The sequence below is a fragment of the Eptatretus burgeri genome, chromosome 1, assembly GCF_056783735.1.
Source record: "Eptatretus burgeri isolate ZD-2024b chromosome 1, Ebu_testis_v1, whole genome shotgun sequence".
Classification (NCBI taxonomy): Eukaryota; Metazoa; Chordata; class Myxini; order Myxiniformes; family Myxinidae; genus Eptatretus; species Eptatretus burgeri.
The window spans coordinates 138,246,056-138,273,527 of record NC_140961.1 but is presented as its reverse complement, the minus strand read 5'-3'; the positions used below and the strand labels follow the sequence as shown (position 1 = coordinate 138,273,527).

The following is a 27,472-nucleotide window of genomic DNA, read 5'->3' as shown; positions in this document are numbered from 1 at the left end:
TTGCGTGTTTCTCCAATTTGTCAAGACAACATCGCTTTCCCTCTTCCTCGCTCCACCCCTTCCTCACCTAGCTCCCCCATCCCTCCTCGCTCCCCCGTCCATACCTCCTCCCCACATCTTCCCACCCTCCTCACTCCCCCTCCCCTCTCTCCCCATCCCTCTTCCCTCCTCGCTCTCCCCTCCCTGCCCCATCTCCCCCCTTGCTAACTCTCTCTCTCACCCTCCATCCTCTCTCCTCCCTCCTTAATATTCCAGTCACCACAAGCAACGGGTTGTATTTGTTCATTATTAATATAGACCAGCTACAACATTAACGTAACACCTGAATTCACTTATCTTGGATGTACTCATCTAATATCTACGCTTGACAATATTTATGATTCTTGGAATATCACTTGATGTCCCATTCATTGTGAGGCCAGAAATTTAACCAAAGTCTCTAATGATTCTGATGTACCATACTCTGTTACAAAGCGTCGATGGTGCAGAAGCAGTTTCTTACAGGGTTAAACTGGGTGGTTTGTCCTTGCCTTCCCAGCAGGAGTTGGGACAGGAATTTGAAATCTGTTCATGCTGCCAGTGATGGCCAGTGTGACCAGTCCTCATTTTCATAAATGCCAAGGTGAGCCAATGAAAAAAAGCGAAGAATTCACAAGGTTTCGGAAAAGTGATGATAATAGAAAACCTATACACAAAGAAAACCTTTAGAAAACCAAGACACCAAGGTGAACAACAAATAGCCAAGATCTTGTGAAAAAAGCCAAGGAGTGGTCACACTGGTGATGGCATGCCTACTGTTCGCGAAAGACACCATGAGATCTTTAACCCCCACCAACTAATGCCGACGGACGGGACGTCCAGTTTCACATCTATCCTTGGAAAGGCAAACACAATGATGAATGACCCCGACTGTGAAACACCGGGATTAGAGTTTATAACTGGGTGTAGATTCAAACACATGCTCGACAGCTTTGAGGCGAGTGGGCGTACCTCTTCGCCATCCTGCCACCTTTTACTCACATTAATGGAAACCAAGAGCCCACTCTTTCAATAAATAGAGTGGAATCTTTATTAATGTCTAAGCCACAGCAACAACCAACACTGGTGGAGGCCAGTCCCCAGATTAACATCCCATCCGAGGTATGGTGGACACAATGTAATGCCGATCCTGGAAAGCACCAATCCGACAGGTTATAGTCTTGTCGGGAATAGTACCGACTCGACAGATCAAGAACACCACCGTATACCTCTGTACCATTTGTCAGACATGTACATGTTAGCATGTATTGAACATATTCATCGCATCCGGAAATTCAAACCAAAAGCATTTTTGCATAAATTGACAACTTTACTCATTTTAGGAATTCATTAATACCACAAACTAACCTGGAGGTCCACCACTGAGCAGGAGAAGGAGGAAAAGGACATGTTCAACAGTTTGAGGTATCATAGTCTGCACCAAAGTCTAAAGTGAACAAGGAGAGGTCAGATATGGACAGTAGAACAGTAATCAGTTCCACCCTCCTCCATATCACCACCACCTGACTCCTCCTGTTCTCCCTCACACCCAATGTCTGCCTCTTAAAACTGCCCAAAGGATAACATAATTATTTCCTCACTAATGAAAGCCTAAAGCAACATCTTCAAATGTCAGGCCCCACATACCTCCCAGCTTATCACAGGGATTCGTGTTCACTCCCTGGTATGTCTTTGTGACCCAGAGAGAGAACTCGATCTGGAGGATCATCAGGCTTGGGTTAAATGGATGAAATCAACAAGACGTTGATTGAAGTATGCTAACTGCTGAGGGAAGCATGTCAGCTTCTTGATTCCCAAGTAGCAGTTAGCATACCTCAATCAACATCTTGTCAATTTCATCCATTGTTGGACCTTTGTGTCGATGCACATCAACACTAACCTTCACCAGCAGGACTACGGTAATTCTTTATTCTAGTCTATGGTTGAGTGGCCTTTTCTCCCAACAAGATATCATTCTAAATTCACATCCCAACTTGATTTTGGCTCAGACCTCGACGTTTCACAGTTTCAGTAACAAGTATTTAAACAAGTCAAATCATGGCCAGATACGTTATTACATCATTAAAAGTGAACAAAAAGTGATCAAGTTAGTAGGTTAACAGAAGTAGTGATTGTTATATTTAAAGGTTTAAATTTTGGTTAAACGCACAGACTAGCTGATCACTCATACATTCACTGAAGAACACTTTTATTGAAGCTGAGAAACACAATGAGGTGGTAATATTTGCTGCACAGGATTTTAAATTAAAAGTCAACAAAAGCTAAGGCTTGATAAACAACCTCCTATTTTCCAGCCAAGCCAGTCCGTTAAAGCTCAACCTTTGATTGTAATCTCCTTAAGCAGGTGCCTGGAGTCCACCCAGGGTCCAAAGTATCCAACTTTGTTTTTGGATCCTAAAGTCAATGCTAAAGTTCCCATGAGGCCAGAACGCACTCAGAAGCAGACATCCATCCATGATCGTTCAATATGGTAGACGTTATTCGATCGGCCAGAAACTTGATGACCTCAGAAGCCAATGGCATAAATATTATCTATGAAAAAGTATTGCACCCTCTAATGAATGGTTTATAGTTTTTTTTTTGCATAATTAATTCCCTTTTGCCATGATACAGAGACATGACAGAAGTAAACCGACACCATGATTTTAAAATTATTTATTTATTTAACATTTGATCCATTTTAACACATACACGAGTATTTTGTAAACTTGCCATTTGCAGATTTCAACACTTTTACTCTTTCAGGCAGAGAACTAACGAGTTCTGAAATTTTCTCTTGTGGGATTTCTGCCCAGGCTTCACGCAAACGGGTGAGCAAATCTGCCCGTGATGTTGGTTTCCTGGACGATTTCCGCACAGCTCGGTCCAATATGGCCCAGAGGTGTTCAATGGGATTCATCTCCAGAGACTGACTTGACCATGGAAGTCGCTTGATCCCATTTCTATCCTGCCATTCTTTGGTCTTTTTTGCAGTGTGGCATGGAGCTCCATCTTCCATGAAGAGTGTTGTTTTTGAATATCTGACCAGTGGAGAAAACAGGGAGAAGTCCATCCTCAAGGATAGAAATGTGTATCATAGAGTTGATGTTACCAACACACTCCACAAACTCTGACCGACCAGAGCTCCAGATTGCTCCCCACACCATCACTGAAAAACCACCGTGTTTGACAGTTGGCTGCAATCGGTTCAAAGAAAACTCTTGACTGGGAAGTCTCCAGACCCACACACACGTCCACCGTCAGAAAATTGACCAAATTGGGACTCACCTGAAAAAAAATGACAGCTTGCCAAAACTCCAAGGGTCTGGTGGCCATCTCGTCAGCCTACTTTTTCTCCTTTGAATGTTGGCTGGAGTAAGAGGAGGTTTTCTCCTAGATACTCTCCCATAGTAGCCCAGTTGATGAAGGTACCATACGGCAGTTCTTGAGCAAACTTGGACCTCCTCTGCAAAATCTGCTGCCTTGCAATGGAGAGTTGTCTCAATGGACCGCTTGACAGCTCGAAGACACCTTTCTGAGGGCCCAGATCGACCAGAACGGGAAGCTGTGGATTCCTTGCATTTGCTGGTGAATTGCACAATCACCGGATTGACCAAAGAAAGCAGAATGCCAACGTTCTGAGCTGAGTCCACCTTCCAAATGGCCAACAATTCGTCCTCTTTGAAAATCACAAAGGTCATGTGCTCCCTAGATTTGAGACATAGTTAATTGTCGTACAAGACCCAGAAACTCGTTTCTGCAAATAAATCGTTGAATATTAGTACAAATCATCGAGTAAAACTTGCTTTATACAGATGAAATGAAGAAATTTAAGGTGTCTATTTACTTCTGTCATGTCTCTGCAAAGCAACAGTGGCACCCCAAGGCCAGGATATTCTGGCATACCTATCGACACCATTTTGAGCATGTTTTCTTGGCTCTGACCACAAATACAATCATGGCTCTCGGTCTAGCGAATGCCTTTCTGGTATCTGTGACCATGATCATTAGGTGAAAATGGTGAGATTCAAAACATTTGAACAGAATTGCTGGAGATTATTGACGAGCCAAACCTGTTGCTGTCAGAATACATTTCAAGACCCCAACCCTGAAGATTATCGTTTGTTTCAGGCAACCTGCCATCTCTTCAAAATACAAGATAACACTGGTGGATCTCCTTCAGAAAGTGTGTTGGTTTAAACTCAAAATGCTGAAAAGCATCTTGTTTCAGCTCAAAATGGGGCCACAATCGGTGTTGTGTGGTCTCATGACCGAAGGGTATTCTATTATATATACTGTACAGTGGAAGTGGTATTTTCAGGTGAACACAACGGGGGTGACCATCCCCATGAACAGGTTGCAGATCGTGGACTGACCCACATAGATGAGGGTTAGCTGCGTAAGCAGTCGGGGACAATCTGGCAGTGATTGTTGAGGATGAAGTGGGTTAATCGGTGGAATTGTTATCCTTAGAAAATGCTTCAAATACTCAATGATGCAATCATCACCGGCGTGTCTCAGTTGCCATAACCTCATTCCCCCACTGTCTTGTGGGTTATCCATGGTTGAAACAAGACTAGAAGGAAAATATTGATGTATTTAAGCACCAGTGGACTGGACAAGCTCATCAGGTTCGAGATGCCAATTCTCCAAGTAACTGATGACTCCAAATCCAATTAATTCCCAGAAGCAGTAGCAATGTGCCGCAGTTACAGCCAGCTGAAATCTTATGTCAACACGTTAAGTGGATGTCATAAGAAGATCTTTATTATATTTCACTTTAATTATCGACTTGAAAACTGAAGAGCACAAATCGCCTTCTTATCGCTTCAATAACTAGAAGGGCACTCGGTAGAGTGCATACATCCACCACGCAATACCTGAACCAATGGAACAGAGCCCAATACATTTTTGAAATATCATGCCATATATCATTTTTAGCCCTATCTCTCAGTGGTGAAGAATCACTTTGAAAATTAAATAATTCTTGTATCTGGATCCAGATTCGGATCTTCACCAAAATCAAATCAATTCGTCCTTGTCACAAACCCAATCTTTCCATCAAGTTTCGTCCGAATCCGTCCACAACTTTGAGATATCGTATTATTTATCGTTTTTGGCCCCATCAATGGTGAAGAATCACCTAAAAATTCTTGTAGCTGGATCCAGATCTTCACCAAAATGTAATCAGTTCATCCTTGTCACACACACAACCTGCCCACCAAATTTCATATGAATCCGTCCACAACTTTTTGAGATATCCTGCACACAGACAAAACAGACAGAAAGGGGTGAAAAAAAAAACCTTCCACCTTTGGTGGCAGAGGTAAAAACCGCAGTTTTGCAGTAACTGGACATGTTAGATAAGATGGTGAATTAGGCACTTTATCAACGGTGGTAAACTTCTGGAATTTTTTTTTCAGTGACCTTTAAAATCATGACTTTATTACCTCTGCCACCAAAGGTGAAGGAGGTTGTGTTTTCACCCCTTTCTGTCTGGTTGGCTGTGTACAGGATACCTCAAAAAGCTGTGGACGGATCCGGATGAAATTTTGTCGACAAGTTCAGTGTGTGACAAGGACGAACTGATTAGATTTTGGTGAAGATATGGATCCGACGATTAGAATTTTTTAAGCGATTCTTCACCATTGAGAGATTGGGCCAAAAACGATATTGTACTGTATAGCATGATAGTTAAAAAAAATGTATTGGGCCCGACGTGTTCTCGTGGTTCAGGCATTACTTGGCCGAGGTATGCGCTTTACCGAGTGCCCTTCTAGTTTCATTTGAATCATTTACTAGAACACTGCACGGGATAAGATGTTCTATGAACTCTCGTTTGAAAAGGAAGGCTACACGTTTTAGCTTGCATTCTGATTGCCTGAGTAAAACAGTTACTACTATTCAGACCTGATGGTATTATTCATTGATGTGCAGTATAGCAATGCTAAACCATCTCAAATTTTATTACAGACAGGAGGAATAATTTAAATAAAATGAACAACTTCCCTTGAAATTCAGCCTAAATCCTTACATGTGGGGAGATAGGGAATTGTATGAGAAACAGACAAGGGTGTGAGTGAGGAATGAGGAGTGGGTGGAGGAGTTGAAAAAAAAAATTAAAATGTAATAGGAAAACTACTCTTTATAGATTTTGTAATCAAAGTGTAAGAGTTACCTTCAAATTATTTTTAAGGACATTAGGTATACATAAACTTGAATAGGAAGAAGCATCAGGATAGTAGGCAGACATTATTCTTGTAGAACCTCAAGCCATTCTTCCTCAAGCAACGTCCATCGGATCACGATTCAAAACAGCTTCTTAAATATCACAAATGAAAAAGTCAAGTTACACAAAACTAACCTCACAACAGGTTTTGTTCCATAAGTCATAAAATTAATCTCTAAAAAGGTACCTTTCAACTCTGTCAATACTTTTATTTACACCTATATAAAATACTCATCAAATTAAGAAGTTAGACAAAAATTCAAATGTCTGACTGTCAGTGCATTGGCTGTTCCCGACTAGGTGGTCTATGCTACGTGGTCAGTGGGAGTGCGACATGGGCCTGAGGGGTGCTGAAGAACTCGTGCTGTAGGGCAGCTTCTGCAGTTATACGCAGATGTGGGTTCAACTCCAACAATCGATCCAGAAGATTGAAGGCCGAATCTGGCACCGAATTCCAACCACCAGCAGCCGACTCAGTGGTCTGTTCTTCAGGCTGTGCCGGAAAATCCTCCATCCTCGCACGCTTGCTTGGGGGTTTCCCAGACTCTGAATCTGACCGAAGGTTTTGCTGTTTGCCAGCACGGAGGCTTTCACACAGCATACGAAGCTGAACGGGTGGACAATCCATGCTACACAGCAAGGCCTTGCCTGGGCAACACATACAAGGTATTACTGATATGAAACGGCCAATGACAAACCAAAATGTTGGATAGCAACAAAAAATGACACTGAACCCTCGGGGATACAGTGCCTGCAGAATGTCTGCATCCTCTTTAAAAAAAATTTCACCTTTTGTTGCATTATAGCCTGGAATTAAATTGTATTAAATCAGACTTTTTCCACCTTTATTTACACATCATAACCCACGACTTAAGTGAAGACAAATTCTACACATTTCAGAAAATGAATGAAAAATACAAAACTAGAATATCTTGGTTGGATAAGTGTCCAGCACCCTCATAATAGCAATTGTAAATTAGCTCAGGTGTAACCAATCACACACCAAGTTAATTGGCCTCCACCTGTGTTAAATTGTCATAGATTCTGATAATTTCAGAATAAAATAAGCTGTTCCTGTACGTTTCCTCTGCCGGGTAGTTCATTTCACAGCAAAGATTCAACCATGAGCGCCAAGGAGCTTTCAAAAGACCTTTGGGATAAAGTTGTGGAAAGGCACAGATCAGGGGATGGGTATAAAAATATTTCAAAGGTCTCCAATATCCCTTGGAGCACAGTCAAGACAATCAATAAGAAGTAGAAGGTGCGTGGTACCACCAAGACCCAGCCTAGATCAGGCCGTCCCTCCAAACTGGATGACCAAGCAAAATGGAGACTGATCAGAGAGGCCAATGGCAACTTTGAAAGAGCTACAGGCCTTTATGGAAAAGACTGGTCACTGTGTGCATGTGACAACAATATCCCAAGCACTCCACAAGTCTGGCCTGCACGGTAGGCTGGCAATAAGGAAGCCATTACTCAAAAAAGCCCACCTTGAGTCCCATTTGAGGTATGCAAAAAAAATATTCCGGAGATTCTGAAGGCATGTGGCAAAACGTTTTGTGGTTGGACGAACCAAGCTGGAACATTTTGGCCTAAATGCAACACGTTACGTTTGGCACAAACCCAACACAGCACGTCACTCAAAGAACACCATCCCGACTGTGAAACATGGTGGTGGCAGCATCATGTTATTCTTACTTATGTTATAAGTTTCATGTTATTCTTACTTGTGCCTTATGTTCGACGTTTCTCATCAGCAGGGACTGGGGCACTTGTCGGGAGAGAAGGGAAAATGGATAGAGCAAAATACAGAAAAATCGCAGAGGAAAACCTGCTATCCTCTGCAAGAAAGCTGAAATTGGGAGGGAAGTTTACCTTTCAGCATAACAATGACCCAAAGCTACACAGGCCAAGGAACAAAAAGATAAATGTCATTGAGTGGCTCAGTCAGAGCCACATTCTAAATCCAATCGAAAAAGTGACATGACTTGAAGATTGCGGCCCATCACTGCTCTCCACACAACTTGACTGAGCTTGAACAGTTTTGTACAAAAGAATGAGCAAACATTGTCCAATCATGGTGAGCAAAGTTGGTAAAGACCTATCCAAACAGACTCTTAGCAGTAATTGCTGTCAAAGGTGCTTCCACAAAGTATCAACTCGAGGAGGGGGACACTTATCCAACCAAGATATTCCAGTTTTACATTTTTAATTAATTTCCTGAAATTTGTAGAATCTGTTTTTCACTTGAAAGTTGTGGGTTACCATGTGTAAATAAAGGTGGGAAGAGTTTGTTTTAATGAAATTTAATTCCAGGCTATAAGGTAACAAAAGGTGAAAATTTTGAAAAGGGGCTTAGACTCTCTCGAAGCACTGTAATTAAAAAAAGATATCTAATAAATATGATTCATCGGATGTCTGTCTGTCTATTTACTCGCATTACCCCCCCCCCCCCGCACACCACCCCTCTCCCCCAGGATCCAAAAGTCTCAGAGGAGCCAAAAGACCCAAAGACCCCCCCCCAAAGACTGTATATCCTATAGACCCTTCAAGACTCGATTCTGTTACAAAAAATCCGTACAAATTCCCATGTTTTAAACGCATGTCATGTGAAGTTATATGAAGCAGCTTAATATGTTCTCTACCACAGCATGGCATTCTAAACTACACGAATAAAAGGGTGTGTGTGTGTGTGTGTGTGTGTGTGTGTGTGTGTGTGTGTGTGTGTGTGTGTGTGTGTGTGTGTGTGTGTGTGTGTGTGTGTGTGTGTGTGTGTGTCAAGTGTGTCACAGTGTGTGGGTCTCCTTCATAACTCCAAAACCATAAAACCGAGCAGCCTGAAACCGCATGCACACTAAGAAAACTCCAAGGAAGTGCAAGAGTGAAAATTGTGTGTTTGGGTTATTTAAAACACACCTTTTGAAGATAATTAACGGCATTATTTAATGATATCCTTCACGATACTCGGCTACCTCGCTTGTCTGGGGTTTTGAGGCATTTCCTGGCTTACCTTGCTGCGGTCTGAAGCCGCCATGTTTTTTGGCCTGCTCAATCATGCCTCTGACTTGTAACAGGCCGCAACGATTTAATCATAAAGCTTTTTTTGTCCCCCCCTCCCCCCACTTTCCTCACTCATATTATCGAATAGCTGTTCATCATAGCTACGAACCACTGGGTATATTGCAATGCTTATAAACGCCTGGAGGTGCCAGCGTTCGTGGCTTTATTTCATTTGTGCATAAAGATGAATGTCTGTGAACATCTACCTGAAACGTCTACATAAATGTAATGTTGCTTTTCAGTGAAAGCTACTTAAGGTTTCTGGGTTATATACAGTATGCACTGCAGTCAGTAATCACACTAACTCCAACCTGCTGATTCGCGAAAAATTGCTGATATAGGGCAAGCGTGTGTGTGTGTGTTGTTCACAAAGTATAACATATTCTCTCTGATAACTCCCCTACTCCCCACCCCTCTCCCTCTCCCTCTCTGTCTGCCTGTCTCTGGACGTATCCAGATGGTCGTTATGTCCAGGCGATGTTAGTCTCCAGACGGGAGTTTGTCGCCGAACGTGCCCGGGCGGTGTCTATGGCTTCACAGGAGTTTGTCTCCGGAGGTGTCCGGGTGGTGTTCGTGTCCGGCTGGGAGTTTGTCACCGGATGCGTCCATATGGGAGTTTGTCTCAGGGTGGTATTTATAGTATGACCGGTCGAAAATGGATTTTAGACATTATTTTGTTTCCGTCTTCACTGTTATTCTATGCAGAATCATTTTAACGAGACTGCATGAATCGTAATTAATGCTCCACCACACATCTGCCTTCCCTTCTTCTCAACCCGGGAGTTGTCCGAAGTGTATTTTCATCCACAACCTCAGCCTTTAAAGACCCCAAAGAACCATAAGACCTTTTTTTTTAGCATGCTTGAGAGAAGACTTTCTGCATGCTTGGGAGTAAAGACCCCAAAGACACAAAGACCCGTAAGACCTTTAAGACCATCGAATACCCCAAACACAATTGAGGCACTTTAAAACCGCGAATACCCCAAAGAACCTTTGGACCTCAGTCAGATAAGAACCTTAAGACTCTTGAAGACCCCTCAGAGCCAGAAGACGTCGAATACCCTTAAGACCCCAGACACTGAAGACCTCTTTACCCACTGGTGTTCCCTCAAAAACCCTTTACCCACTGGTGTTTTGGTTCTTCTGCTCCCTCCAGTTCCCCCACCCCATCAGTTATCCTGCCCCATTCTCAGCCCTGCCGGCTCTCCTGCTTCTCCCACTTCTCAATCCCCCCCCCCCACCCGGGTAATGCCATGTAACCCTGCTAGTAAATAAAGAGAAAGTATAGAACTGTATCATAAAGCAACTTTTCGAAATTTGTATTGTCAAAAAAATCCATCATCAGCCTCACCAAAAGAATCTGCAGCTGCAGCCACTTCCAGACTTCCCCGCAGAACAATAACCTGTGCCAAGGCCAAGAGGTCATCAGTGGCACGGAAGAATGGGTAGCGGGCACTGAGTAGGCTCAAAAATATGACTCCTGCTGCCCATGTGTCGACGGCTATTTGGAAGGAAAAAAAAGAGGAAGTCTCCAGCTTGCTATTCACTAGTGTTTTATGAGTCCTTATAAGGTAGTTGTCACCTTTCCACTATAAAAGTACCCACCAGAATCTTGGCGAGGATATTTGAGCAGGACTTCGGGAGGGCGAAAACCAGAGGTACCTGCCCTGGGAGCAGTCTGTTCACTCCTAATAAAAACAAACCCCCAATCACAAGTGTTATTATCAAAGAAAAAAAAAATCCATCAGTATCGACTGTACAATGTAAAACTTTGGTTCTTCAACAAGGTATTACGTATAACTAGTGGATACACACACCAAGAATGGGTAATAGATGGAATGGTATTTGATAGGAAGCAAAGACCAAAAAACAACAATGCTGAGACGAAGCAAATGGAGACAACACCGGGACAGTTTGGCTTGAAGCACCGTCCACCAAAATATGATGTCATCCGGAATAAAGAACGCTTTGACAAAAGTCTACTTTTGACTTGGCCAAACAGAATAAAAGTTGGAGGACAGTATAAATGTTGCATGCAGAATTGTAAGAGGTTGATAATTATACCTACAAAGCTTGGTGAGATGTGCAAAGCAGTGTGAAAGGAGATGGCTATCATAACAGACATCGAAGAAGCCACTTCATATTATTTACAGAACATAGATGCAAGTACTCAAAATAAATGTAATCATCACAGATTTTCTCATTCAGAGAACAGTCTTGGCTGTTTCTCTATGAGGGCTCATTCGCTTGGAAGAGGCAAACACAAGATAGAAACAAAAGCTTTCTTCAACATAACCAACCATGGTGACAGTTCATAGCTGGGTCGAGATTTGAAGTCAGACTACACAGTTCAAAGGAAAGTGTGCATACCTCCAATCTATCCTACCAGGACAGTCACATCACATATACCCTTCCACAAATATAAATAAATAAATGCAACCTCAGTATGGTTCCCAGTTTTGTTTTCAGATGATGCCATATTTCATCAATGACTGGCTGTGCGGCATCCTCAAGGTCATCCAGATTCCTTTTGAGATGACAGAATGCACAAAAATAAGAAAATCATAATTGATAACTTGAACGGCACTCGGGAGCAGCAATACCTCCGCCAGGCCAAGCAGTTTACGTTTTGTAACCCACCGATTCAATCTCTTAGAAAGAATTTCAAGTGCTTGCGCGTTTATTTGTTACTCTTTCACAGCCAAAAAAATTGTTTGAGGTTTTAAAGCGTTTTGATGCAGGAGAACGAGCGGTTATCGGCAGAGCACTTGGGCTGGCCATTAACTCCACCACTCGCCCTTCCACCCAACCCCACCTCGACAATCAGGATAGAAAAATGAACAATCTATACCAATCATCGGTGAATGTCGTCTTATTTAAATTAATATTTATTTTATATTTACAAATTTTATTTTAAAATGTCGTTTCCTTTAGCAATGTACTCTGCACGTAGAGCATTTCGACTTTTAATGTTTTTTTTGTTTTTAACCTGATGAGAAATGTTCAAAATAACCTAACTCCAGTGTATACATCAATTCTACTAAGAAAATGTGATTCACTTAAAGAAGCATTTTTCTGATAACACAACTACGACATTAAGTGAGAACCAAACATCTTTGCAGCTTCATTGTTCTTTTCAACATCCAAGGTAATGCTCAGATATGGTGTAGGTTTTTTTTTCCTTGGAAAAACAAGTAAACAACAGAGACAACATTTCTTCAGTTACGAGACAAACAGATGGTAAAATCAAATACTTGTAGGGCAGAAGAAGGAAAAAACCTTTTGTTCAGTAGGGTGCAGGCATCACATCAAAAAAAAAAAAATTAAGACGACGATTTAACAACGCAGAACGTCAACGGGATTTATAGATGACACAAGATCTTCTGAGAAAGAACAATCCATATTTAAGTAGATATGCATACAAACAAACACAGACAGGTTCAGCCTTTTAGACAATGGGTGAGGCAACAATAGCAGTATTACAAAAGAAAGCATATAACAATGTGCAATGGTGAACGGGCAAACTGAATACAAACGAAGTGGACTGTGTGGTTGAATACTCAAACTTGATATAGAGCGAGCAAGCACAAAGGATGAGGAATGACTTGCAAGCTAAATACATGGGATTCTCAAACTCAGACAAACACTGTTTTTTGGCACCAACTCAACAAAATCATGTTCTTCTAACACTTCCGGTGCCACCATAGAGAGAAACCCAAAAAAAACCTCTCCAATAACAAAAAGACGTCGTGCAGAGCACAACACTTGCAAAATCCACCCCCACCCCCCTCCCTTTCCCCTCTCCAAAGGTTGCCATGGATACATCAAATTGTCCATTTCACCAAGATTAAAATTGACAATCATCAAAGCACACGTCAAACTGATGATTCTTCAGATGAGATTTGATGATTTTAGATGTTTGGCCTCGAGTTGACCTTTTGACCTGATATGCAAATCCAGTTCAAATTTCAAGTCGATCAGATGAAAAATGACGATTTTAGAAATTGAACCTCAAGATGACCTTTGACCGACTTCAAAATCAACAGGCTTCTCAGTTGAGATTACCTCTACAACTTGGTAAAGTTTCGAAATGTGATTTTTAGGCAATTGACAAACAAGCAAACAGAAAGAATAACCAAATCGACTGACCAATTGTGGGATTTGGAGTTACATGAATAATAATGAATGCATGACAATTACATGCTGACTATGTTCTTTGTTTTTTTTTCATTATTAGTCGTTATTTTCATGAAAAAGGAATATGTGGTATTGGGAGTTACATGAATATAAATGAATGCATGATGAACCGGAACTGACGAGGCGGAACCGAGAGTGACAGCTGGCTGTCGAGTGCGTGGAGCAGGAGGAGACGCCATGAAAAACGGTTGAGCGAAAGATCCTTCGTGTGGGCTGACTTTGCTACACAACACCAATACACTAGAAAAATTGTCGATTTTGCAAGTAACAAACACAATGTACAAAAATAAGTCCAAGTTTCATTTTCAAAATTTAGCACAAAAGATACACAAACATTCAATGCTTTAATTTGAGATTTGGAAAATGATGAATGTGGAAACCTGGCAAGACAGGTATGGCAGACACGATCAAAAAGGAAGCACTGGCATATTGGTGATGGTGTCGGTGGATGTTGCAGGGCCTTTGTAGATGGGCGTTGGCTGGACTTCTGTCTGAGTTGCGATGCCAGCCGAGTGCTTTTGCCATGAGAAGCAAGACAGTTTTTCAACAGACCCTGAAATAACCATGAAAATTTACATGAGTACAAATTCAGCCAACAATTACCAACAAACCCCACCTAAAATTAAACATCTGATTAACTTTGAGGCTCCAAGTCAGTGAAGCCAAGCTATTAATAATTATACACAAAATGGAAAAATAGCATTATGTTCAAGGGGAGGAGGTGTGAAGGAGTGGGGGTGAGAGAGGGGACACACATTAGAAGTCAGGTATAGAGCACTGTTCATGTTCATGTCGTTTATAGTGTTTTTATACCCTGTATTGAGGGCCTGTGCATATGGATTAGTCCTCATGTTTGTTTGTGTTCCGCTGTGAGATGGTATTGTAACCATAGTGCCTCAGAAAGGGTTTGTTTCTTCGTTCTTCAGTATTAAGCCGGGCAAGAGATAAACATAATGGCCCGCACCACAGCTTGCCCTTTCCCCCGTCTTTTTGACACCTTAAAGAAGAGGAAGAATCCCCACACTCCTGCACGACTTCCACGGATTGGTGCTAAGTAAGGCGGCATGCCCAGAAGCAGCACTACTTCACATCATTACTGCTAATTGGATTAAGCATCGGTGCAGTCTGGTTGGGTTGAGGTGCTGATGCTAGGCCAGGCGGCAGCTGGTGATTGGCTAGAGGGCTGGGACGGCAACCCCTCAGAGGTTGGGGAGGTGGAGAAGACAGCACACTTGTGACTTTGGGGGGGGGGGAGGCTACTGAAAGACATGCGGAAGGAAAGATGTTCTCCAGATGGCTGCATAGCTGTGGAGCTCATGCAAAGCTGTTACTGCTGTGGTAGCCTGGGACATTTACATTAACTGCCTGCTCAATTTTCATCCTGCTCGGTTTTCTGTGTACGTGATCACGTGACTGTGACTTCCAGGATTTAGTTTCTCTGTCTGGTTAAATGTTTATTTATTTATTCATTCTGTCTGGATCGAGCTTCTCTGATGAGTTCTGTCCTGCGATAATAAATTATACGTTATTTCACAAGACCACGTGACCGCTTTGGCTCAGCATTGTGCCGCACTGTTACAACTTTTTTGGTATATTGCGTTTTTTCCTGAAGGAATAAATTGGGTAATGGGATTATAATAATCTGATCATTACCAGCCATCTAAAAGGCTGCCAAAAGCAGAGACACACCCACTCGCTATCTGTTCGCATTCATTGAACTTAATTTGCCATTCGCATGACATGCATGCCGCAGCGTACACGAGTCCTTCAACTTGGCTCAAGTCAGACAACAAATTGGGAAAGTATGTCTTTCCTCAACCAAATGTTGATGAGAAAAAAGGTGACTTGACATTTGAGCGTGTTAGCAAGAGCTTCGTTCCTGTAAAGAAGAAAAAAAATGAAGAAAAGGAAAAGAAGAAAAAGAAGTAGAATAAAATAAAAATAAATAAATAAAAGGCCTCAAACTCAAAACATTATTTTACCTTTGTCCCCCTCCATAGCATTTTCATTTGTTGCTTTCTATGCAAGATTAAATGTAGTGGAAGAGCAAGGTGACTGGGTAAAAAGGCAATGAACTGACAGCTGGGCAAGTGGGTTCGCACATTGGACACAAGCGGTGGAATAAGTGAAGAAAAAAAAAAAGAGCGGGAGGGGGAGGGGGATGACACACACACACACACACACACACACACACACACACACACACACACACACACACACACACACACACACACACACACACACACACACACACACACACACACACACACACCTAGTAAGATGGTTGGATTAATAAGAGTAGAAAATATTGCAGGCAGGAATGGAGATTGACACGAGATGGGAGTGTAGCACCTGTTTGGAGAGGGGGGGGTGGGGGGGAAGAAAGGTGAAGCATGATTCAACTATCCATTGCTGAGAGCAACAGTAGCATGTCCATATTTGCATGAACAGGAAGGTCAGGCTGCTTGAAAAGATGAAAGATGAATTCAGCAGCAATGATGGATTTCATGACTTTGCTTATAATTATAAACAAGCTTACTGGTATGCAGCTAATGAGATATGTTTAATTGCACCCTTCATGTGAACAGGAGTGATGTTTGCTAACTTCCAGGCAGATGGGAAGCAGCCAAAGGAGGACAGCTGAAAAGTTCAGACAGAGGAGAAACAAGGGTTGGCTACATATGATTTGAAGGCAAAAACAAAATCTGCATTCTGTTTGAGACATTCTGCATTATCTCTGACAGAATCTGCAGTGATGGTGTTTGTGAGGGGCGGGATGGAAGGCAAGCATACATCAGAGATGAACTTGACAAGGCACAAACATGATTGAGGAAGCAGACTGGTTGAATAGTGTCACCTTGAGAATAGAGAAGTGGTGTCTGGCTTGCGTAAGGATTGACACACTCATTGGAATGGGGAGGGGTGGGGGGAAGGTGAAGCATGATTCTACTATCCATTGCTGAGAGCAACAGCAGCATGTCCATATTTGCATGAACTGGAAGATCGGGTTGCTTGAAAAGATGAAAGATGAATGACAAGCCTTAAGGAATGACATGAAGTTTCCCTCAGATGGGTTAGCCTCCCATGTTGAAAAAAGAAACCTGCTTGACAAACTGCTTCCCCAAAGGGTTCAAGGGCCATGGTTAAAAGGATAGAAAGGATAACTGCAAATGAGATTGGGATAACCCGGCGCACAAGACAAAGCAAGCTTTTGCGAGACTATTCCCATGTATGAGAGCATGTTGAAAAGTAATACATCCAAATTATTTTTCTCCAAAGCAGGTAAAGGTATTTGAATGAAATAAAACTCAGTCCGCACAAGAGTTCTTTTCACCACAAGGTACTAAGTTTCACGATTCGGATACTATGCGTCTTAGTGCTGCGTTAGGCAAGATGGCAGAGGGCAGCACGACGTTGCCAGTGCTGTGAAGCGTGAAACGCTGGAGATGAAATTTGGGTTGACTGCCTGGAGATGAGATAACTGAGGATGAGAGTTGAGTAACACCTTCGTAGAGAACATTTTTCTTCCGACGATGTCAAGGCCGCTGTGAAGTGCTGCTCAAGTCAGCAGGATGCACGGTTCTATCATGACATCACAAAACTGCATGAATGTTGGTAGAAACGTGTGGACCGCAGTGGTGATTACATTGAGAAATAATTACGTCGCATGGTAGAATAAAGATTAATGTTAGTATCTGTCTGTTTCATTCAAATTATCTGCACCGGTTTTGGAGACAAAGAATAGGAGACATTTCTCTTAAACATGCCCTTGCCAAAACAACATCAGATGTTGTACATACCATACCTCTATCAATATTTAGTTATGAAGATTTAACAGCACTGCATTCATTATACCACCAAAAAAAATCTGCCGATATCAAATCCAATCAATGAAAATGATGTGAAGAACAACACAACAGGTCAGGCCTTTCAAAGAAAAAAAACTCCAAAAAAGATTTTTACCTTGGTTTTACCATCAAATAACACCTGCGATCTTTCTGCAGCCGTCGCTGGAAGTCCAGAGAAAGAGGCCCAAGCTTTCTCCTGGTCCCTTGGCTTGACAGTTGACAACAACGATGACTTGGATTTCAATAATGGTATCACAGTGTGATCCATCCCCTGTGCCAAGCCAAAGTCAACCAATGCATATCTGCAGACAAGTGGGGGAAATATCCATGGTCTCAATTTCATTTCAGTCATATTCCTCAAGTTAAACTTCCCACACAAACATGCACCCCCGATTGATGGGGATTACCCCAAAATTATTGCTTCCTTTGTCGTAGAACCTTGTGTAAACAACTTATCCCCAAGCCAACTTGGTCACGCACGTTCTTCCTCAAAACCAGCATCTAGACATCCGGCTAAACCCATGCGAACTTGATGCTCAACTCCATTTCTTAATCTCACTTTTCTTTCTTCTGTGAAATTGACATCAAGTGCCTGTCTTGTGCTTGTCCCTCCAGTCATTTACCATCTCGTGGAATCTCATCATACTTCTGAGGTTTATTTTTTTTTAATCCTTTCCCCGTTTCCTCTCCCTTTGGCCTTCGACAGTGTGTAATTGTCTGTCGATTCCAATCCACCACTGTTAATCTTAGTCAGAAAAACCCTCTGGCGTTTAACTGTTGCAGGAGCATTATCTTCTGCACAGAATTAAAAATAAATAAAACCAGAGCAAAGTGATGGCTGAGGTATAAACTGGGGGTCAAATCCAAATAAATAGTTTACATATTTCATGTGCCTCCCAATGTTGATTGCATCAACAAAGTTTCATTTAAAAACTTCGAAAATGTGGCTGTAATTTTCATTATTTGATACTTGACCTTTTGACCCCACCTCAGGAGGCGGGGCCAAAAAATGATAATGCCCTTGCACCTTCTTGTGATGTGGTGATCATAATTACCAAGTTTGGTGAATTTCTGCACAACCATTTAGGAAAAGGTAGCGTGACAGACAAGATTATAATATCCCCCCCCCCCCCGTTTTATATTTTTCAGAGAGTGGGGATAAAAACTGCCAGGGGTATGTTGCCAGAGTAATTACATTTTAATCTCAACAAAAGGGTGGGACACAGTGTTCAACACTGTGGACAAACCTGCCAAGTTTACGGTTGTAGAGGAAATTGCTTGGTTTTACATCGCGATGAACTATTCCAAGCTGATGGATGTGTTTCAAAGCAATGAGGAGGTTCTTCATGTAATCACGGACCTCTTCCAGAGTCAAGTCCTGGATTATGTCCTAAAAGAAAGCAAACGAAGAAAAATCCACTTAAAAGTAATACGTATGGGTACAAGAGGAATTATGCATGGAAGACAGCTTTTTCTAATACGTAAAAAAAAAATCAATGGGGTTAAGGTTAACTCATAAGTTTGACAAGGAAGTCTTGTTCTTTCATATGCAGCACAAAGCTGAGGGGTAGCATCATTGGTTGACAGTGTGGCTGATGCAGTGCCCCCTGTAGGTTAGATCAGGAATTTGGAAATTGTTCATGATGCTGGTGATAGCTCGCTTACTCTTCACGAAGGACACCGTGGGATGTTTAACGTCCACAAGCTAATGAGGGAAGCTGGGACGTCCAGTTTAACATCCACCCGAGGGAAGGCACACACATTGATGAATCGCTCTGCCTGTGAAACAACGGGCTGACAACTTGTAGCTGGGTCTAGATTGGAACCCATGCGAGACAGCTTAGAGGCGAGTGTGCATACCTCTGGGCCATACAGACGAGGAACAAGACTGGGCTGAGAACACTGCCTTGGGGAACTCTCGCCTCCTCTGGGAGAGGGACAGCAACAGTGATTGTGTGAGTGGAGGAAGTGAGAAATGTAGGAATGAAGGTGGCCTTCCATACCACATGCAGAGGGCTTGGCAAGCAAAGCAGGATACCAGACTGCGTCAAATTCATGATATATGTCAAGGGAGAAGGTTCTAACCTCTTGGTTGAGATTGAGGGCCATCTCACCATTGCTGAGAAAGGAGCAGAAGCATTCCCAGAGTATGAGTTTTCTCTTGTACCGGGACAGAATCCAAACTGATGGTCAGAGATCATGCTGGTTGAAAACAGGAAAGCCTTGCATCATCAATGATGAATTTCATGACTTTGCTCGTCATTGGAAGCATGCTCACTGGCCTACAGTTGGTAGGGTCTGTTTTTGCACCCTTCTTGCAGATGATTGTGATGCTTCCTAACATCCAGCCAGACTGAATAGGGCAGACAAAGGGGAAGCAGGAATGGCAGAGCAGGATTTGGGAACATGTGGACTGATGCTATTTGGGCCCATCGCCAAAGCAGGGTCAAGTCCAGACAGACATTTGTCTACCTTCTCAGGTGAGGACAGAATCCAGTAGAGAGTGGATATGTTGGAGGAAGATGGGTACAGAACAGAATGGGTTGGGTACATGAGATCTGGAAGCAAAAAGAGTTTAAACATTCTGCTTTATCTCAGGCAGTCTCCAGTAATGCCATTTGAGTGAGCGACAGGATGGTGTGGAACATACATCAGATGGTGACAGTACAACACATTTATCATACAAGGTAAATATACTTGTATTTCTATACTCTGCTTTCTGCCTCTTTATAATTTTGTTTTGAATTTTTCTTGTTCAAAGTGTTACAGCAACCCTCATTTATACACCCATAACTACTGTCGATATGTTGTGTGTGTGTGTATATATATATATATATATATAGTCTAAAGCTAGCTCATCCATGAGTTATTATTTTTTTCTCAAGAATAGATTCACAATTAAAACCTATGTATTAATGAAGACACAACATATTGTACTGTGGTAGAAAAAGCTACGTTGAGGCATCACTGAGCAGTTCAAAATGGTGGCTTCGATATATTCAACGCTTCCCAGGATGCCCATCCCCACTCTATTTTTAAAATAGAGGGCTTTAACGACATAATTTGATTGTTGGGAGAAGGGTTGAATTGTGTGGCCCCAATTGGGGGTGTGCTCTTCCAAATTATACAATGTAACAACACCAACAAAGACTGTAAAAACAAACACTTTTTAGATGCAATAAAATGTTGAAACAACTCAATAAAATCACACCTCCATGAACTTTACATTTTACCTTGATGGCAGGTAGCAAAGCAAACAAAAAAATACAGGAAATAAATATATATATATATATATATATATATATATATATATATATATATATATATATATATATATATATATATATATATATATATATATATATATATATATACACACATACATACACACGCACACACGCTAAAAAAAATTTTAAGCAAATACTTCTTGAGAATAACTACCAAATAAAACTACAGCGAAGTCAATGGCGTGCTATTGTAAATCCCCACACTTCCCACCTAAAGCAAGGTTGAAAGATGGCAAAAAGTTCCACCAGGAAAAACCCAATATGAAATTTTGAGTTCAAATTCCCCCCCCCCCCCGTTTTGATCCATGATCCTAAGGAAGGGCATGAACAATCCCCCCAAAAAAATTGTTACATATTTAATGCATCTCCTAAACGGTTGTGCAAAAATTCACCAAACTTGGTAGTTATGATCACCCCAAGGCAAGAAAGTGGAGAGCAGTATCATTTTGGCCATTCCCCCGAGGGTGGGGTCAAAAACTGAAAAATGCAATTATGGGCACATTTTTTAATGAAACTTTGTGTGTGCAAACATTGGGGGGTGCATTAAACATGTCGTGATTTTTGGGATTTAACCTCGGTTAATTTCAGTTAAAATTTTTTCCCCCCATTTTGAGCCGTGTGACCCAAAGGACATTAACCAGGGTTGAATCCAAAAGTCACATGGCTTGTTAATGAAACTTTGTGTGTGCAAACATTGGGGATGCATTAAATATGTCATGATCTTTTGGATTCAACCCTGGTTAATGTCCTTTGGGTCACACGGCTCAAAATGGGGGGAAAAAATTTTAACTGAAAATTTGATGTTGGGCCATGGGAATTTGTGATGGCAAGTCATTGACTTCGCTCTCGTTTGCTTCTACAGAATCCATTGTTTATTTAAGAACAGCAACACAAACCATGCACACATACATGAGACAACACTTGACTTCAGACAAATACAGCCACTGAGCTTGGGAGTAGTGACGAAACTTCTCAGGGCACTCTGGGATGTCCGTGACACCGTGTTAAAATTATGACGTCACTTATTTCTCCATACTCAGCGAATCAATTTGAGAATTTTCCTCCTCCCCCATTGATACCAACCCATAGTTGTTTATCTGTGCTTTATCCTTTTTTAAATTCTGAGCATCAAGCAAGGAAGCAACACGTACCATTTTTAAAGTCGTTCGTACGACTCGGCTTGGATCCGGATCGAACTGCCGAATGCTCTAAGCATTATGCCGCCGAATTTGTCCATTTTTTTGTTTTTGAACACAGTCCGTGCAAACCATGCATACAGAGGGGGAAAAAAAATCAAAGTAAATCACAGACGTTTGAAATATGAACGCCAAAGGGTGTCCTGATTACAAACATGCTACCCAAACACATATCCACACCAGATAAAGAAAGACTCACAGATAAATTATTGTGCTCAAAATAATCCATGATGATGGTAACACGGTCTTCGTGTCGAACACAGTCTCGAATGCCCATGACATTATCTGTATCCCTGGAGACAAATCAGACGTAAAAGCGACGCTTTCTTCAGCTCTGTTACCCTACGAGGGCTATGTCTCAAGCCAAAACTGGGAGACCACCATTTTCAGAGTTAAGTTGCAATAAATACTGCATGTTAATGATGAATCAACTTGAGCAATGTGACAGTTCCCCACTGTTACAAACCCTGCTATTTGCAGACACTGCAGTTCTGTAGCAATGCGAAGGGGGTGACTCGTTGGAATTATGTATTTTACAGCCAAGGTCTCTTCTGGCCCATCAGGAGCAAGTTTCCTCGTTGCCAGATATACAGAGCTGAAAGTTCCTAAGTTCAAAAGCACCCAGGGTGAGGGGGTTGGAGGGTGAGGTGGGAACAAGAGGTTATCAAATGGTGTCATAAAATCCAATTTATATTCCATTCGCATTCTGGTTTGCAAAGTGTGTCCAAAGAGTATCTGAGCCAAGTATCAATACCTTCACCAATCTTCTCTATAATTTTAAAGCCTTCCAGCTGAGGAAGAGATGCAACATCATGGGCATTTTCACTCTTGATCATATCTGCAGAAACAGGACATTTCACATCGCTGAGATCACATAAAGGGCAACTGAGGGAAAAGGAAAATTATACATACAGTAAATCCTCCAATATCACGGGGGTTAGGTTCTGGAAAATGCTGTCAAAGTTAAAACCGTGATTGTGGAAACCAAGGGCCAATGGGAAGAGCGAGGGTTCAGTTCCAGGGCTTCGAGAAAATATAGAGGAAGGTGGATGGAAGCCAGAAATAAACACATTACAATTGAAACGAGAAGGGCACTCAGTAGAGAGCACACCTCTGCCACGTAATGCCTGATCCATGAGAACATATCGGGCCCAATACATTTTTGAAATATCATGCTATACAGTACTATATCGTTTTTGGCCATATCTCTCAATGGTGAAAAATCACTTGAAAAAAAATAAATAATTCTCGTATCCAGATCTGGATTCGGATCTTCACCAAAATCGAATCAATTCGTCCTTGTCACACACCCAACCTGTCTTCCAAGTTTCGTCCGAATCCGTCCACAACGTTTTTTAGATATCGTGCTATACATCAGTTTAGCCTCATCTCTCAATGGTGAAGAATTACTCCAAAAATTCTAGTGCCTGAACCCAGATCAGGATCTTCACCAAAATCTAATCAATTTGTCCTTGTCACACACCCAACCTGTCCACAAAATTTCATCTGGATCCGTCCACAACTTTTTGAGACATCCTGTGCACAAACAAACAAACACAGACAAAGGGGTGAAAACATAACCTCCTTCACCTTCGGTGGCGGAGGGAATAACCATGTAAATACATATTGTTACGAATCTGGAAACCATGCGCACTCAACATTCAGGTCCCAAAGTTAGTTATGCTGGTCAGTACGTGTGTCGTCAGGAGCCCATCACCACACGTTGGCTGCTCGTACCTTGACTTGCCGAAAGGGTGGGCCTCGCGGTTCCAGTCCTCGGCTCGTAGTTCTTGTATGACTTTTTCAGCGTTGACCCCGTTACTCTTCGTGAGCGAAGCCACGTGGAGAATATGGGGTCTCCGAACAGGGGCCACGGCTCCGCCCCGGTAGGGTGCGGCCGTAGGCCAATGAGGGTCGGACAGCGAGATGATTCTCGCCAAGGCCCCTCCCCGTGTGGGAGGAGATGTATATCCCCGAGCAGACTTGTTTTGTCGGTTGTCGTTGGCATTGGCGCTGGGAGATCTCGAGTACTTGAGTGGTGACAAGTTGGTTGACGGTGTTTGGGCTGGAGAATGAATGAACCAGCCTGTTCGTGGAGCCTTGGTGGGTCCCGTCCGTGACCCTGATCTCCGCCCCGGAGCTCTGATTACTACACGCGGCTGCTGCCATGAGCCACGAGTCCCACACCTGTGGCTGGGACCTTCGACGACCCACAGGTGCCCATCCGAACTCTGACCCCCAGCTCGTCTCTCTCATCGGCTGGAGGGTCCAATAAAAACTCCGGGGTTTCTTTTCTTTTTGTGTGTGTGATTGCGTGTGGGCCCGTCTATAAGTAGAATTGTTTAAGTGTTTATTTCATCATTGTAAATACTGCATTGCATATTCGCGATAAGTCTCACCTCTTCTGTCTTTTGATTTTATTGTAAACTAGCAGGGATACCTGTGCTCCGCACAGGAATCCCGTGGATAACGGCGGGTCTGAAGGAGTATACGTCACAGTTAATTGTAAAATTGTAGAGGCTGCCACCATTATTTTTTTTTTCATCATCACTATAATATTTTATTTTCCCCGCCATGTTTTATATGCAGAAGACTCGAGTTCAAAAATGTTAAGATTTATTGCCGCATCAGATAAAAAAAACCATAATGCCTCAACAATGTGAGGCTGGTTTCATGTCATCATTTGCGACTTAATTAATTCTCATTCTCTAGCAAATTCCGTTGGTCCCATGTCAATCAGCTGAACTTGAAAAATTAACGTTACACAATCAGGTGATGACGTCATAATTCGGAAACCGGGAAGTCGGAAGTCATTGTCTTCAATTGACTGTAGCATTATTTTTTCATTCTATTGCAAATGGCGTTAGCCCCATGTCAATCGGCTGAACTTGAAAAATTAACGTTACGAAATCAGGTGATGACGTCATAATTCGGAAACCGCAAGTCGGAAGTACAATTCTTTTACATCGGGACACTCCTGGGTACATGTTCTGTCAGCATGTGAAGTTTGGTGAGGATCAGTCCAGTACTTTTCGCGTGCATCGGTCACAGACAAACACACACACAGACACACTTTCAACTTTATATATAGATAAATTATGAGAAATATTCCCAGCTCGTTTCCGTCCTTTCTTTATTTGGTCCAGCATGGTCCAGGTCTGAGATCAGATGGGGTTTCATCCCCGATAATCCGGTAATCCCAGCCGGCACGGCTTTGGCAGTTTCCACTCAGCTGCAACCGAGCCGGAGTTGGCATTCGCTAGTTGGAACTCTACCACAGTAGGTCGAGTGACCCGGTTCGAGAAAGACGTGCCGAGGGCGTGAATCCCCGGTAGCCAAGACTGCGTGGTTATTTAGGTATATTGGGATCGAGACAATTAACCCTATGCCACGCAGTCGAGATATTGGCGTTTCACGGTCGATTATTCGACCTGCCGGCTTCGGAGTTATCCGGAGCGACGGCCTGTAATTCCGGGGAGACCAGTGGGAGACGGCGTAAACTTCCCCACCTAGTGGTCGTTCTCGCCACCGACCCCCGGCCCGCAACAATATATAAAGCATGTTAACATTGAAATAAACATGTAAATACAATACATTCAGTATGAACTAGAAGGGCACTCGGTGGAGCGCACACCACCACACAATGCCTGATCCACGAGAACATATCTAGCCCAATACTTTTTTGAAATATCATGATATATATTATTTTTGCCCCCATCTCTCAAAGGGTGTGGTGATATATTACCGGTATTCATAATGTATATACCGGGTCTAAGAGGGTCTGCAGGGGGATTAAATGACTGTTGCTCCTGATCCAGGTGAGCTTCAAGATGCACGGTCCTATTTTTTAATGGGGTGTTTGCCATATTTATTCCAGACTAATGAAATTTGGTGGAGAAAATTTCCCAACTTCCAACAGCAGAAACTGAAAAAAATAATAAAATTAATAATATTGATTTTTGTGCCCGTGGACTTGCTTCGGTCTGCCATATGGTGGAGTAGATCGGCTGATCTTTGTGCCCGTGGAGTCGAGAATGTCTGAATGTGGGAGTCGATGAGCGTATTTGCGTGAGTGTCATGAGAATCGAACCGAGTGATTTTTGTGAAAAGCATTTATTTGTTGCAAGTTTAAAAAGCACAAATTTAATGTATTAAGGAGAGCAGGGAGAATGGGACACAAGGAAGGGGAGGGTATGAGGGAGGAAGAGAAGAGGGAGAGAGTGGGGTGCGGGTAGGGAGGAGAGGAGTCGAGTGTGGAGGGAGAGGGGTGAGCAGGGGGAAAGAGGGGAGGGCAAGTGAGGAAAGAGCAATGTGTGTGCGTGTGCACACACAAGATTATGATAACAGGCTAGGGTTACAAGTCAAGCAGATCAGCCAGGGCAGAGCTGCTGATTGATGACCTGAGCATCGAAAACTGATCAAGATGGTATAGCTCTTCCAGAGACAACAGTTCCAAAGCGAGGTCAAGCTAGGTAGCTTGAATGTGGGAATAAGTGGGGGGGGGGGTGAGAGAGAAGTCAAAGTGGTGGAGATGATGCAGAGAAGGACGTTTCAAGTGTTGTGTGTGCAGAAGACCAAGGAGAAAGGAGACAGGGCAACGAGCTTGGTAGGAAGATACAAAGTGTTGCATGCAGGAGGGGATGGAAGGAGTAATTAGCATGGGAATAATAGTATCGTAAGAGATCAGCAAGCAGGTACTCAGAGTGGAAAGATGGGATGGATGGATAGTTATGGCTTGGTTGGTGGTACAGGGGTAAATGGTTGGTGGTATCTCGGTATGTGGGCCACAAATGGGAAGGACTGGGGTGGAGAAGCAGGACCAGGCAAGTTGCTGCTTTGGAGAAGTCACAAGAATTGATTTCATGGAGATGAGGAATTACTTTCAGTTCAGAAGACAGTATTTGCCTACATCATGATCAAATTCTTCTTTGTGACATCACAAGAAATCCAACAAAATGCAATGGAGCATGACCTTGAGAAGCGCTTCAGAGCAGCAACAACCATTGCTGGTACACGGTCACACCATGGTTTCCTGCCAATCTCCTCAACACGTCTGGAGATGAGAAGGGTTTCTTCTGATGCTGTATCATCAACAGTATGCACAGGACATGAAACCACACAAGCTCATCTGTCCCAGTTATTAGTCCCAACCCTAACTGAACTGGATGTATACCAGGCTGGGAAATATATTGCTTGTGTTTATGACAGAAAATGGTACATTGGGAACATTGTCACAATAAATGATGATGAAAATGATGTGTTTGTGAACGTCATGAAGCAAGGAAGGGGTAACACATTCTCATGGCCTCCAGAAAAAAAAGAAAGATCAATGCTGGGTGCCATTACTCGACATTCTTTGTGTGGTTGAGGCCCCTGACATAAAATCTGGTGGATGTCAGTACGAACTGTCACAGCATGACTAAGCATGTTCAAGACCTGTTTTCTAAGATGTAAAATTCTGTGCCTCTGAGTGCTCGATAATCATGATAATGAATGTCATAAAAGATGAAACGTCATTAAAGAGTTTTCCAAGGTATAAAAATTACGAATATTCATCATCTCTGTATATCTGTAAATAAAAAAAAGCTGCTACTCAACTAATCAAATTTGTTCTAATTTATAATTTGCAATCACTTA

At 42.5% G+C, this 27,472-nt stretch overlaps 2 protein-coding genes across 7 annotated transcripts in view; both read right to left on the bottom strand.

The window, feature by feature from the left end:
• Positions 1-1,760, bottom strand: part of NPHS1 (NPHS1 adhesion molecule, nephrin) — a 258,041-nt gene extending 256,281 nt beyond the window's left edge. Inside the window, exon 1 of one of the 4 annotated variants that reach the window (XR_015062842.1) lies at positions 1,387-1,760. Coding sequence is in view for 3 of the 4 variants with exons in the window: in XM_085900121.1 (XP_085756247.1) it covers positions 1,387-1,450 (64 nt within the window). In the remaining variant the exon portion in view is untranslated. The remainder of the gene's footprint in view (positions 1-1,386) is intronic. The other 3 variants (XM_085900121.1, XM_085900112.1, XM_085900127.1) reach the window with 3 other exon arrangements.
• A 3,003-nt stretch (positions 1,761-4,763) lies between these two features.
• CDC7 (cell division cycle 7) overlaps positions 4,764-27,472 on the bottom strand; it is a 24,446-nt gene continuing 1,737 nt past the window's right edge. For 2 of the 3 annotated variants that reach the window (XM_085844814.1, XM_085844813.1), the window contains exons 2-10: positions 22,590-22,673; positions 22,302-22,440; positions 22,035-22,128; positions 18,600-18,742; positions 17,468-17,654; positions 13,885-14,057; positions 10,913-10,995; positions 10,659-10,808; positions 4,764-6,895 (exon numbers count right to left, since the gene is read on the bottom strand). In XM_085844814.1, coding sequence (XP_085700940.1) covers positions 6,558-6,895; positions 10,659-10,808; positions 10,913-10,995; positions 13,885-14,057; positions 17,468-17,654; positions 18,600-18,742; positions 22,035-22,128; positions 22,302-22,440; positions 22,590-22,671 — 1,389 coding nt within the window. In that variant the 5' untranslated portion in view covers positions 22,672-22,673 and the 3' untranslated portion in view covers positions 4,764-6,557. Of the gene's footprint in view, positions 6,896-10,658; positions 10,809-10,912; positions 10,996-13,884; positions 14,058-17,467; positions 17,655-18,599; positions 18,743-22,034; positions 22,129-22,301; positions 22,441-22,589; positions 22,674-23,572; positions 24,395-27,472 lie in introns of those variants that run through there. The other variant, XM_085844812.1, reaches the window with a different exon arrangement.